We start from the raw sequence: 15,504 nt of genomic DNA, 5'->3' as shown, positions 1-15,504 counted from the left end.
CAAATAAAACAAACAAACAAATGATCAAAACATGTCTTCATGACGCAATGATGTGGACTACACTTCAGTCTTCCTGGAATACTGTCATCCTCTCACCAGCCGTTTACCACTTTCCATTGGAGCCCTTTGAAATCTGAGAGAAGAGCATTAAACAAAATAAGACACATAATTTTACAAATCATTACCTTGAACTTAGCCCATGATTTCATTAAAAGCAACTTGTAGTTTAGAGCTAGGATATGTCCCTGGAGCAATGGGGTTAGGTGCCTTTCTCAAGAGCATTTCAGGCATGGATGGAGATATGGGGAGAGGTAAAGGTGTATAGGGTGTAGGGAGAGGTTATACCCTAACCCCCTAACCCTAGATACAAAACCTGTAGCCACCTGAACCATTAAGCCATGGCTGCCCAAATTATCATCACCACTGTCCACTAGAAACTTTGTATCTCCACCTTTCAAATGTTTTTACTTTTCGATGTATAGATCACTATTTTCTAAATGAATAAAGATTTCACCATTAAAGTTGGTTCTTAAATAATTTATCTTACATAGTATATACGCTTGGAGACTGATATGATGAATATAGAAAGATTATAAAATAATAATAAAAAATAATGGAGATTTCTGAGGTTCCTGCTGAACAGTGACGTTATTACCCACCATCATAACAAACGCCTATGACGGGTGTAACAGCAAAGGCTCGTGTTCACAATACCCCATGTGCGAGAAGTGATGTTGCTTGGAGGTTAGTGTATGCACATCCACAAAAACAATATTCCATGTGCCAGAGAATAATAGTAGATAGTGTAAGAGTGGGCATGAGTGCCAAAAATATAAAGGCCTGAAGAATTTCCCATTAGTGGGTCGAAACATTGCCGTTTGTTTAACCCATAATGACACAGCGTTGTAAATTTACCGTTACCAGAATGGCAATATCCAAGTCGTAGTAGTGCATTACTAAAGGCCTTGTGTTATGTCATCGTAGTGTCATACTATGGCAGATGACTTTTCAATTTCTATTACAGTGTACCACTGGTTGAACGGCGTGCATTATAGGTCTACTGAAATAAGATTTGTATTTTTTGGACCTCAGGTCCAGTGGGCGGACCACTCTCTCACACCGAGAAGTGAGGTTGGTCATTTACACCCCTCTGCAGCATCTCCCTTAAGCAGAGTTGTATGAAGTAGAAGTGGAAAGACTCTTACAAATGTAATTACAACACTAATGGTACTGTATTACATGACTGTAGCATGTGTTGGACAACTCGGTCAGTGTTGCAATTGCACACTACACCTTTACGTCTTTGTATACTTTTTGTCACTTTTTCAATGCATCTTATTTTTTTTTGCTACCTCGTCTTTACTTTGTGTTGGACAATATTGTCAGTGTTGCAACTGTACACTGCGCCTTACTCTGTTCTTGCTTAAATTTTCTCCTTGGAAGTCACTTTCGTCAAAGGCGTCTGCTAAATGTAATGTAATGTAATGACTTCAACTTTGTAATATCATACTTCTAGTGTTGTAATTACATTTATTAGTGTACTTCTATTTTCTACTGTATACAACTCTGCCCTCGTGTGTTTGGCACATACCCATACATAGTATCTACTGTACCCTACCTGTATATGTTCAACTTACCTTCGTCACAAAAATTAGGACGAACAGTCCGAACAGGAAGCTCTTGGCGATGAAGATGCTGTATGCAAACTTGGCCGTTTGAGCACTCCTCATGTATTCCTCTGCAAACAACGAAAAATACATAACATGTAACTTCCACAGTTCAATTATTGCAATTGACCTTAGTAATATGGTAGTTGATGACTATGAAGATATTTAATGTGTTTGCAATTACCTGGCTCTACGCCGTCAGAAGATGCTATGAATAGAAACAAGATCAGATTGATATTTCATTAGACAGCGTACACATTTTTACATGCATCAGTGAGTTCTCAAGCAAAAAAATACCACAATTGAACCTGTCCTGTATCCCCTCTCCTTCCTTTAAACATGAAACAAATTTCGTTAACAGTCTGAGGCCCTTCACCAGACAAGCATTGACTTAATGAATATGATTACCAACTGCACTTAGTACGACATGTGATTCATTCATTTGCTTTTTCTTGCCCCTAGATCTGAGCACATCTATATATATCTCCCTCAAATAACTACATAACTTACTATGGAAATACAGTAAATGTGAATATTATTTGTTTTATTTGAGGGTCATACCAATTCCATCCACAGTGGCATTTTTAGGGACTGTCTCTTTCCCATTGAAAAAATGGACAACACATCTGAATTTGTTTGTAGACTTTCTCCACTCCTTTGTTGGGACCCTCAGTCTGCTGGTGATGCTGTATGTCTTGTTCTTTCCGTCCAACATGGCATTGTTGTCCGTTCCCACTCCCTCCTTGCGCTCCACATCATTGACTTCCCAGGACACAGACACATGGTCAGGGTAGAAGTCTTTGGCCACACAGAGCAGGGTCACCGTCTTCCTTTGGGACTGAACATCCTTGTCACACTCTTCACCTGTGGAAGGAGGCAATACCTCCACCTTGGGGAGTTCGGGGTCCCTCCCAGGTTCTAAAGGCAAAACAAATGTAGACATGAGTATGTAGGTACACAGCATATTCTCTATATTAATCAACTCTAAGGGAGTTGTTTTTTATGAATATATTACTGTGTTTTTGACGTGATCTTTGAAGTGTTAACATACGGTTGATCATGCAACTCATCAATGTTAAAGCAAGTCAAACTCATGATCAATGCTATAAAGACCAAGAATGATTTCCATCATTGGATGTACAGTAGGCTATATCTCTTCAGTCCAGCAGTTTCTATGCAATTCAAAGACAGTTTTGTCAAACAATTGAATCACTTCCAGCTGCATTTGAATGCCATGCAGCACATGCGTAAATACAAATGCCTTGAATTCCCTGAAGGTGAATTCACCACACATTTTCTCTACACTACACATTTTCACTAACAATAGAACTGACAACAACAACAACAACAACAGAACTGAATCACAGAATTATTACCCTGGTCCGGATGTATAATAAAATCACTTGAAACAAAGACTTACCAAGAACTGTTAGCTTTGTCCCCTTTCCGAAATAAGCAGGATACGTGCCGGAGCACACTACTCTCTCACAGAGACAAAAACTAGCTACCTACTCAGCTACCTTCAAGACTGATGAGAAAGAAACAGAACATTTTTCTCCCATAATGCCAATATTTAGTGGGTTTTCAACCAACCTATACCATTTTACTATCACATTTTTAACAATTAAAACTATATAATCTTGTTTTGTATTGTTTTCTGTGTGATATTAATGTTGAAATATAACAACATCTTTTCACTCTACATGTCACTACACCATTACAAGTAAGAGTAGGAATTGGTGGGTCATCATCTGAGATCTGCATGCCAGATATCAGCTCTAAGCTTACTTCATCTACCCCATCCAGACATTTTTTACTTTTTGACTGGTGGGTGTTGCCCATTTCTGATCATTTTTGCATGGAGTCTTTCTGTTTAGAACAGTTGTTGGCAACTGATTTTGTGTCACATAGCCTTTAACCCTTTGAGGAGTACCATCACAAATATGTGATTAGAATTTTGCCCAAATTTTGAGTTCTCATTATGATGTCATAATGTCTTTGCGAGATTTTTAACACAGACGTCTATAGGAGCTGTAGAGTGTTCTAGAAAAATTATAGAAGAACCTCTAGAAATTCCTTACTCCTCAAAGGGATAAAGGCTGAGAGACTGTCCATTACCGATATAAAACTAATTTACAGTTTAGGAGGGTTTTTGACAGTAATCTCACACAGAGTCATCACAGAGAGGAAAATCACGAACAGTTTGCTCAAGATGCTTCTCTTTTTTTCGTCTCTGTCAATATGCAATCTACACATGAATAGCTTTCAGAGAGAGGAAAATTAAATTCTGCCTTCATTAATTCGCCTGTGAGTAATTCAGATGTAATCTCAATTTTCACATACACACTGTATTTTTATATTAAGTCTTAGTCAACACATGCATTATAGAAGCTCATTAGTGACTCTGATATTTCCAGCAGAACACACTGAATATAAAGTGCATGAGACGAGACAACTCATTTTTTTCACGTTATTCACTTCACTTCCAAGGTAAAATACATTCCATGCAAACAGCCTGTCCCAAAACTGCTCTCATACTGTATATAATCAAATCCACAACTAGTCATGAAACATCAGAACATCAGAATATCTATACAGTCCACATTTCCCCTCAACAGAGTCAAAGTATTGAATAAAACGGACATACATTAACCATAGAGACAAGAAGTAATATTTTCTTACCAATTACAGTGAGTTTGGTCCCGCTTCCAAAGTATGCTGGCTGAGTGTTCACACTGCTCAGTGGCAGCAATAAAAACACCTAGCTACATCTGGCTAACTGACTCGACAACCACATAGCCTACTGAGGTAAAATAGCATATTAAGACGATATGCTGCATTATGCCATTGCATACAAATTACCCCATTTGAATGGATGGATGTCATATTTAAGACATAATAAAAAATGTCTACCATTTACTTCTTAGATGTAATAACTTACTATTTCTATAAATTACAGGAATATAACACGTTTTGCTTACCCAGGACAGTGAGTTTTGTGCCTTGGCCAAACACTGCCTTGTCGTTGGAGCACAGAGTGTGGTCACATAACATAATTCAAGGACTAGCTGTGCTATCATAGCCATATCAAGCCCAATGAAAACCTCAGAGTACTTTGAGACAAAAATACAATTTTAAGCCAGCACTGCAAACACTTCAGCAACTGCACAATATATCAATCACATCCCCTTTGTTTTCTAATATAATAATATTTGTGCCAGCCAGGTGTCAATCTTCATTTATATAAGTACATCTTTGCCACACAACAATAAAAAAGTAAGACTTACCCAAAACAGTTAGTTTTGTACCACTGCCAAAGTAAGCTTCGTTGTAGTTCACACTGATTCAACACTGTGTCGGAAACTGACTGCCTTGGCTCATCCAAGCCCTTTGCCCCTGCTCACTATAATGTGCTTACTATATATCCAAATGAATCTATGACTTCTGTACTAACAATAGCCTACGTCACCGCTTAAAGTATGAACATGCTATTTCCATGCCATCCCAACTCTGAATTATTGCTTAAATGCCAAATTTCAAATTCTATTATCATTTTCATTCACCTGATTCAGATTTCATTAATTGACCCAGCGTTTCAATTACACAGCAGATTCTTGAGCATAGTCTCAAGAAGTAATCAGTAACTCCACAAAACATGATATGTCCAACAACAAATTAACTATGAAGCAAATGGCAACAACCTCCTGCTGCCAGAAATGTAGGATAGGTATATATTGTACTCATGTCTTTATGGCACATTTAAGATTATGACATTGATCATGGGTCCCTTACTTTTTTCACAGCGCATACACCGTACAGTAGGCAGACAAAGCAAAATATTTCTTACCCAAAACAGTGAGTTTGGTGCCGCTTCCAAAATATGCTTGTGAGTAGGAGCACAGAGAGCCGTCCTTACACTATAACCCCCTCAAACCAACTTTCTCCCATAAAAACACAGACATGACACTACCTCTACACTGCTGACTATGTATCTTTACTTTTCTCCAGTGAAAAGCATATATTGCAATCATTGATGGAAAGCTACAAGCATGCAGTGTGTATATACATTAGTTTGATGCATCTTACCGAGAACCGTTAATTTGGTGCCAGAGCCGAAGTATGCTTGACCCGCTCCAGTGGCACAGCGGCTCCAGACATGGATAATATTTATAGGGCTAGTCATTGACACGATACTACTTCAACACTGCTGCCTATGAATCTTTACTTTCCTCCAGTGAAAACCAAACAGCCTAGAAACTACGAGAATCTATGAGTGTGCAGTGTGTGTGTTGATTTGATGCATCTTACCGAGAACAGTTAATTTGGTGCCCGAGCCGAAGTAGGCTGGATTGTATCCAGAGGCACAGCGGCTTCAGGCATGGATAATAATATGTAGTACAGGGCAACTACAACACCACTAGCCCACCTTACTTCCCTCCAGCGAAAATCATACACTGTAATAAACTACGGAAAGCTGTGAGTGTGCAGTGTGTATGTGTGTTAGTTTGATGTGTCTTACCCAGAACAGTTAATTTGGTGCCCGAGCCGAAATAAGCTTGACTCGATCCAAAGGCACAGTGGGTCCAGACATGAATAATAATGTACGGTATAGTGCAAGACCCCTGGTCCACATAACCTTGCATCAGACTCTACGAGAAGCTTTAGTTTAACCCTGACTCTCTCATTTTCAGAGGTGTTAAATAGGCAATTGGTCTTGACATAGTACGAAACTGTATACGTTTAGTTGTATCAAAGAACTTAGCTACGGATACTTGGATGTGATCAGTCTGTATCTTTAATGTTGTGCATGGACAATTTACTCACCAAGTACAGTCAGTTTCGTTCCAGCGCCGAAATAAGCTTGATAGTTGGCACAGCACTAGACCCTCATAGCAAAAAGTATCTAAAATAATCTGATAACCACTATTCTCACCTTCAATAGAAACACCTATGTTTGTACCATATCAGATATCTTTCTGGAATCTAGAAGCTCAAATCAAAACCCTGACAGGTTTGTGATGCTGGATTGCCGTTTTTCAAGAGGTTTTCACCCCAGTGTGCAGTGTGCTCTTACCCAAAACGGTCAGTTTGGTCCCATTTCCAAAGTATGCCGGGTTTGCATTGGCACAGTGAGGCAGTAAGCACAAATTTGACTGTGGCTAACTTGGAAATTTGTCCTTCAGTTCAAGCTGAACAAATGTCCGAGATACAACAATCACGCCAGTGTTGTAAACACTGTCATACTTCACAGCCCCTTTCTGCATTTTAACCTAATCTAACTCTAGAGCCATTGGGAAAGACTAATTGAACTACAATTTGGCTGGCATATTTGAAAACAATTAATGGTTTTACTCACCCAAAACAGTCAGTTTTGTCCCGTTCCCAAAGAATGCTTGACTTCCAGTGTCACATTGGCCGTTTTCATTTCGAAAAGTAATCCAATTGTATCCTTGCTCTCAAATATGAGGCTGTTATAATGCAACCTTAGATGTAATCCTTGTCATGAGAACAGTGAAATGAACTATCCAAAAGCCTTTCAAAGATGAGCAGTTATTTTAAGACAGCTATAAAATAAGGGTATCCTTTGATTTTGCTCCTTCTTCAGAACCAATGGTGCGTGAAATCCATAAAAGTGTATTCAAAATCTCTTGGATTTTCCGAATGTAGATTATCCTGAGTAAAGGTAAAATCCTATTTTTGAATTCATCTGGTTGTTCTGCTCTTCTGTAGTCGCCATGGCGATGTAGTGAAGTGTCATGAGGTTTTTGTACGGCGGCTCTATGGAGTTGTATCACGGTGGCCCCCTGTCCCCACGGTGCTAAACTATCACACAAAAACAACAGACAAGTCAGTCAGACAGAGAGACACGTGACGCCACACACACACACACACACACACACACGGCCTCACCCCCACCCACCACCCCCACTGCTACTTCCAGCTCTATTCTCAGACATCTCTATTCTCAGGTGCTCCTGAGGCTGCTCAGAAGACACACTTCCACTTTTTCTATTTCGGTGAAGCTCGATGAGCCAAACAAGGCCTTTGTGTTCACTTTTAGCTCATCATCATCGTACTACTCACCTCAAGGCTCTCACCAGTGACATGGCCTATACTTAAAGCAACACCACACCCCTTGACCCAGATCTCAGCCAATATCACAGACTTGTACAAGATGTTTTGCTTCTTATTCGTCAAAGCATTCCTCAAAAAAGTTAAGATTCGTAAAAGTGTTTTTTATATACCAGTGAAGGACTTTACAGAAAAAAATCTTCAACATTACACCAGTGTTTTGAGGGAGAATCTAAGGCCTTACTGTATTTTATAACATATCGCCATTATTGCTATAACAATCAGTTGGAGTTATAAAGGGTAAACAAACAAGCATAGATGGGCAAATATTTGTTTGTATAAACCAACAATAAAACCCTCTTTTCTCATTTTCAATGAACACATAACACACACAAAATGCTTTGAGGTAAGACTAAGCGGTATGATATTATCATACTGTTTCAATAATCTATTTCAATAATGTCCACATTATAATTTCAGTGGAAGGTGAAATACATTTGCTTTGCTACCCGTACAATGTGCTACAAGCGCAAAGTGAGATTAGCGGGGCAGGCTTTCTCTCCCAGACACAGCTTCACAGCCAAGCCTGAACAGCCAAGCGCAGGGACACAGGAAGTCATTTTGGCCAGGGGTTGCTATGATGGGCGGAGGGTCTGGGAGTCCTCTCCCCGAAAAAAAATGAGATTTTTACATGCAATTTCCTGCATTCTAATCAATTTTGGAATGGCGAATCCCATCTGACTAAATTCCTCATATGTTTTAGCCTAAATAAGAATGGCTAGATTTTACCATTTTTTCTTTTACATCTCACTTTGAAATGATGGTGGTGGGTGCTGCAGCACCCGGAGCACCCCACTTCCTGCATGTTCCAACAACTGAAGATTATAAAAAGAGGGAAACGTGTTGATGCCCTTATGAAGACAGTATATCGGAAAAACGTTGGCATGTAGCTAGTATTTAATAAAGGCTTTTTTAATGATTGGAGTGTGTCAATACTTTAATCTTTTTGCGACTTTTAGGACACAGTTTTTTATAAGCACCCGACTTTCTGGGCATAACATTTGTGATCCACTGGAGCATTCCTTCTCTCTTCTTTGTTGCTGAAGGGGATCTTTCAGCCTCCGCTGATCTTTCAGCCTGATATATTTTTTTATTTTATAAACTCATCTGGCCAGTTGTACAGTACATCTCTTTCAAACATGAATGTTTCATTCTGTGGGTTATGTGCAGGGGTGGATTAATGAACGGGCCTACCGGGCCGGGGCCACGACCCAAACCGGCCTTCAAAACCACATTTCAATACTAATCTCTCCAAGTTGCTTCATGTGCCAATATAGTGTACAATGTCCTGGTATAGTCCCTAGGCCAACTTGGCCCCATGTCCTCGACCCAGACAGGGCCAGGCCAACATGGCCCCTCAGCCACGACCCAAACCGGCCTTCAAAACAGCCTTCGCAATGACAATCTTTCCAAGGTGCTTCATGTGCCAGACAATAGTGTACAATGAACTGGTACAGTCCCTAGGCCAAGCCAGGTTCGATGGTGGGGGGCCCAAGGGGGCCAAAGGGCCAAGGCCCCAAGAGGCCAGGCCAACTTGGCCCCTTGGCCACTAACCAAACCAGCCTTCAAAACCGACTTTGCAGTAATTATCTTTCCAGTTATTTGAGTTCATGAGTTGCTACCATTGATTGTGTGCTACAAAAATACTTGTGTGTTGGCCTACCTACTGTTTGGTGGATTCAGCATTTGAAATGACGGTGACGGTGACGGTGACTTTCTTAATTTCTTAATCCGCCCCTGGTTATGTGCTGTGGTGTGTCTTTCAAATTCCGTATGGAGTATAGAGTCTACCAAAGTAATACTATTTTTAATTTTATATCTAGCCGAAAAAGCAACGTAAAATGCACAACAAACATTTTTAAGTGTCGAAGCAAAAAAAGTTAAGAAAAGATATACAAGCATATTCATCAACATCTGGTATTTCCAACTGCCACTTTGTAGCTGAAACAATTAATGAATTCATTTTTACAACAACATCTATTACATTCTATTGTGTTTAGTCTTGTGTCATAGTAAAACAGACCACTTTGTCCTTTTTACTGCCTGAGCAAGAGCTGCCAAGGTTAGAGCAAGTTGTGCTCAGCTACAATTCTCGTATCATCCTACAGGGGTCACTATGCTATCTCTTTTCATCAAATCATTGTGAATTAATCAGACACAACAATAATTAAAGACACCCTGTCTTTGTTAAGATGGTACTACATTCTCACTTACCTCTGTACTCTTAACATTTACAGAGGTTTAGTGGCACAAAAGACCACTGACTCTTAAAATGCTGTGGAAGAATGGATATCACAATAGTGATAGTTGCAAGTTATGACAGTGAAGATATTGCAGGAAATCTTCCAGCATGTAAACATGAAATGGTCCTTTAGGACAGTGTTTCCCAACCTTTTTCTTAAGGGACCCATGTTTTTACTATTGTAAGCTTTGGTGACCCAACCATGCGAGCGCCCGCACGAGACGGAGTCACAAGATGCCCTCTGTTTCCTGCGAAAACTAATTTTAGTTATTTTATTCCTCAATTCGTCTTTGGTCAAATATAGAATAAATGTTTAATGTAGCACTTACAATTTGTTGCTTCTATGCATTTATTAGTTAAATGCTTTGTCTTTTATTCAACATGGGCTATATATATTTAAAATGAAACCCCTTAAAATCAAGAGGGCTCCGCGACCCCCTGTGGATCTTTGGCGACCCATAAGGTGGGTCCCGACCACACTTTGAGAATCACTGCACAATAGTGATAGTTGCAAGTTATGACAGTGAAGATATTGCAGGAAATCTTCCAGCATGTAAACATGAAATGGTCCTTTAGGACACCTGTGTATATATAGGGCATGTTTACATTGGCAAACAGTTTTCATTTACAAACAAGGATAGCCTACAGACAGAATGCTGACATGCAATGTAAGGCCAGATTGATTTGTGTTATTTTGATTTTACGCCTTGCCTCTAGAGGGGGAGCAATGCTTTCAAGTTCAGCTAGTGTCAGTTTTGTAATATCCATCTTTATAAGACAAAAGCAGATGTTTCATGGCAGACGTTACTTTTTTAGCCGATAACAGAGGACCGCTCCTGCATCACCCTGACTGGTGACAGTCAAATGTCAAATTCATAATTTATGAAAAAATGACCTCAGCAAAAAAAAAAAAGATTTTCAATAATGATTTGAGATCCATGCATCTATTTCCATGCATCTATTGTCTTTGCTATCCTTCTCTTAGTCTGCTGTCTGTTTTATTTGTCTTTGTTTACTGAAATAGTATAAATTCATGGCTGATTAACCAATGTTAACCAATAAAAATATCATTAACAATAATGTTAACAATAGTTAAAATTGTTGAAAATTCTGAAATAATGACGATGAAGTCTTAGCTGAGGCTATGCATCATGGGATGTACTGTATAGCCTATGGTTACCCTTTTACACTAACTCCACCATAAAGCACAGCAGTGTTATTGCTCATCTGCAATCCTTCCCTCTCTGTGGGGCGTGAATATATTATGTGTATGCTTAGAACTGACTGATTTACAGATGAGAAGTAACAAACTATATTGTTGAAAATGCTTGATGAACAACATAACCAAAGTGTTACTTAAGGTTTACCAAGTGCATAATAAACATGCATCATTGTTTGCAGTTGCCCTGCTACTCTTGAGATCCCTCTCCACCACAGCAGTGTTATTGCTCGTCAGAGGAAGTGTTGTGTGTGACTGTGCTATGCTAGACGCACAGTAGTACACCGCAGAGTCTCCTGGTTCAAGATTGTTGATCTCTAGAGAACCAGTCTTAATCTCTGGCCGATTCATTGTGTACTTGGAGTCCTTAAACGGGAGTTCGATTTGTGCGTTTCCTTTATTCATAGAGAAGGCGATGAGGTTGAGCTGTCTGCCGTGTTCTTGTCTGTACCAGAACATGTAGTAATGCGAGCTATCGTCATGTTCACAGTGTAGGGTTTGGGTTTTGTCCCCAGTTGCAACATGGGGGGGATCCTGAACAATGTTCACTGCGAATGAATCTGTGAAGAAGCAGATATTTGTTTTACCATTATGGATTATTCAACGTGATAAGGTAGTTAATCAAATGCCATCTTAAATGAATCATAGTTTAGCAATTTTACATATAAAAACTCTTACGTGAAAGTAGAAGTAAAGGCCAGAGTTTGAGCAGCACCCACATGTCTTATTATGCTGTACTTGAAGGGAGAACACTGAGTAGCAAGCATTAGTTACCTCTTCTCTGCACCCTGCCTCCCTCCTTGCCTGCTTTTCCTGACACACGTCATTGACATCAATGTCACTCTGTGTGTGTGTGTGTGTGTGTGTGTGTGTGTGTGTGTGTGTGTGTGTGTGTGTGTGTGATCAACGTAAACGCATGTGCTATGTTTAATATATGTGCAACAATGTGTGTAATGTCTTGTGTATTCTGTGTGTATGCTACTAGACACCTTAACTTCCTTTAACATTAACAAATGGTATAACTACTCTACTCTACTCTATTCTACTGTACTGTACTCTAGGCTACTCTACTCTACTCTACTCTACCTGTAATATGTTTGACGAGCACTGTCTTGTCCATGGCAACGTGTAGAATCTATCTTTATACATAATCATAGATTGTCTTCACCGAGTATCAGTATGTGTCCCACACAAAAGTATGGCTAGTTCTATGTTTTCTTAATAAAATATATAACATCTATTCTAATTCTATCTAATTCTATTCTATCTATTAATATATGCTGTATATTTTGCATATATCGTTAGCCCATATCTACCATATTGTATGGAGTAATTTGCTTAAATAGACCTACACCTCAAATTGTCAGACTGAATGGTTGAAAACAGGTGTTACACCTGTGAAACATATGGACATATTCATGAAGATAGTGCCATGCTCCTCGGCTGCTTTGGGGTTGTTGACTTGCTGAATGTCATCATTGTGCTGCACTGCTGCCACATATGATAGATACACAACAGCGTCTTCAGGCTCCAATTTGCTGACCTCCAGGGATGACACATAAGGGCTTAGAACGCTCAAGAGACTGTGCAAACAATGTTACTCAGGTGCTCATCTGTACCGGATGAAGAGGAGGTCCAAAAAAGGCACTCTGAGATTTGAGGAAAATATTTTTAAAAGGCTTTAATATAACATGGCAAAATAATGCTCTTATGAAGGCCAATATAGAGTAGAGTAGAGTATCATTTATTGATCCCAGGGGGAAATTAAGGTGCCAAGTAGCATACACACATACATAAATACAAAAAGACATTACCCACGAGACATTACAAACATACATACACATATTAAAGGCTTTCCTCCCTTTTTGGATGGCTTCAACACGTTTGGACAAGTGACTTTGTACTTGGACTCCTTGAAAGGCTTTTCTTGCGTGCCGTCGTCTCTTCCAAATGAGAAATCAACCAGGTCCAGGTGTCCCTCTCTCTTCTGTCTGTACCAGTACAGGTAGAAATTAGAGGAAACATGATGCTGACAGTCTGGGGCGATTTCGGATTTTAGTGGCATCAATGGCAATAGTCTTATGGCATTTTTTGTCCATTAATATTGCTAGATTTCCCTTTAATATTTTGTCCGCTAATATTGCTAGAAATCCATTGCTAGACTAAGACTATGGTGGGTGGGGGGTTGCAGAAATATTCTTAAGTCCAAAACGGAGTCCCCGCTGAAAAAGGTTGGGAACCACTGGCAGGGCTGTAGTTCAGGGGGGTAAAGTGTGACTGAGTCAGTAGTTTTGGACTTAAGAATATTTCTGCAACCACCCTACCCACCATAGTGATGATTTTTTTGAGTGTTATGTGTGACAATAGCAACTGGGTGTGGCATCAGGGAAGCTGACAGGTGGGGACAACGGGGTCAGTTGTCCTGGGCCCAGGGAGAGAGGGGTGGAGAATTGGCGGAGCCCTTTCAGATGACTTTGTCATGGTTCAGGGCACTATGTGCCTTAATGAGCACCCAAAACAGTGATAGTGTTGTCACTCTACAAGACAATAAGGATATAAAAACCCTAACCCAGGCCAAGACCAGTTTTTCAAAAAACTTCACTCCGGGTGTGATTTTCTTTAATAACTAAACACGTAATGCTATGCCCTTACATCACCCCTGTTATTACTCTGATGCAACATAAGAGGGCAGAGTAGATTAATAAATGAGAGATATCAACCACCCCACCACCACTCCTCTCTCTCTCTCTCTCTCTCTCTCTCTCTCTCTCTCTCTCTCTCTCTCTCTTTCTCCCCCTCCCTCCCTGTGTTATGACAGAGGTTATTGTATTGTTGATGTAATGAAATGTGCCACTGTGGATACTGGCTGCGCAGAAGTAAATGGCAGAGTCTTTGACATCCAGATTCTTAATCTCCAATGAGAACTTCAACACCTCAGGGCGGTCGAGACCATATTTATCTTTCTCAAAGGGTTTCTCTATATCCCCATTGCCTTTACCATAAGAGAAAGCCATGAGTTCCAACTCTCCACCATCGCCCTGCTGTCTGTACCACATCATTTGTAAATAGCTGCTATCTCCATGATCGCAGTGCAGAGTCACTGATGCGCTTTTCAATTGGCCAAATACCTCCAGAGGCTCTTGGTTGACCGTAATTCCCAATGTAGATCCTGCGTGGAAGAACAATTATTTTAGGTATTCTCCATAAAATGTATTGGCCATAAAAAGTTCAAATTTAGTCATGAAAAGTGCTTAATGGTAAAGAAAAATATAGTTTAAGTAAAATAATAAAGTCTAGTTGTTGCTTACTAGTGTTGAAAACAAGGGAGCCCAGCAGAAAGATCTCCCACATTGTAATATTAAAAGGTCAGAAAGCACCTGACGTATCGTATGTTAAATATGCCTTCACTCAATCTGTTTGGTGTCTGACACACACAGCACCATGTCATAAGTCCCTTAACTCCCACCCATCCACACACGCACATGTGTGCAGCCTCCCAATCTTCTTCCATTCACGTAATCATTCACTTCAACTTCTTGTGCACTGCTAATGCACATAGTCTTTTTCATTTTCTGTTGACTATAAAATGTGTTTTCCAAATAAATTTTGAATTTTGCCTAACTCTAATCCTAACCCTAACCGTAACCCTGACTATTCCTAACCCTGCCAAAGGATCTAAATTGTATCACCAAAGATATGTGATTCCCACATTCAGAAAGTAAAAACACTGCTCATGTTCTCATTCTAGACTGTCTGATGTAGAATGCTTAATGTTACAGCCTTGCCACAGAGTTTACCCTTACTGTCACAATTGTACCACATAATTGTAATGACCAATTCTTAACATGCTACTTAAAGCTCTCTGTAATATATTAGCTATGTTGTTGTTATGATGTAATATATTAGCTATGTTGATCATAAGTGTTTTAGCAAAGAGTGAATAGGTCCGTCGACAGGCCCATCTGCAGTAAAAGGCACCCCCCACCACTTCTCTGCCTGTCTGTCCGTCTGTCTGTCTGTCTGCCTGCCTGTCTCTCTCTCTCTCTTTCTCCCCCTCCCTCCCTGTGTTATGACAGAGGTTATTGTATTGTTGATGTACTGAAATGTGCCACTGTGGATACTGGCTGCGCAGAAGTAGATGGCAGAGTCTTTGACATCCATATTCTTAATCTCCAATGAGAACTTCAACACCTCAGGCCGGTCGAGACCATATTTATCTTTCTCAAAGGGTTTCTCTACATCCC

At 39.9% G+C, this 15,504-nt stretch overlaps 1 protein-coding gene across 1 annotated transcript in view; it reads right to left on the bottom strand.

The window, feature by feature from the left end:
* The window catches only part of LOC134435336 (M1-specific T cell receptor beta chain-like), a 46,951-nt gene that overhangs the window by 3,652 nt on the left and 27,795 nt on the right, over positions 1–15,504 (bottom strand). The window contains exons 4-8 of the mRNA XM_063184230.1: positions 4,955–5,007; positions 2,229–2,585; positions 1,852–1,875; positions 1,638–1,738; positions 108–133 (exon numbers count right to left, since the gene is read on the bottom strand). Coding sequence (XP_063040300.1) covers positions 108–133; positions 1,638–1,738; positions 1,852–1,875; positions 2,229–2,585; positions 4,955–5,007 — 561 coding nt within the window. The remainder of the gene's footprint in view (positions 1–107; positions 134–1,637; positions 1,739–1,851; positions 1,876–2,228; positions 2,586–4,954; positions 5,008–15,504) is intronic.

Source organism: Engraulis encrasicolus, chromosome 19, assembly GCF_034702125.1.
Source record: "Engraulis encrasicolus isolate BLACKSEA-1 chromosome 19, IST_EnEncr_1.0, whole genome shotgun sequence".
NCBI classification, from domain to species: domain Eukaryota; kingdom Metazoa; phylum Chordata; class Actinopteri; order Clupeiformes; family Engraulidae; genus Engraulis; species Engraulis encrasicolus.
The sequence above is the reverse complement of the archived record's forward strand: the minus strand, read 5'-3'. Positions and strand labels throughout refer to the sequence as shown.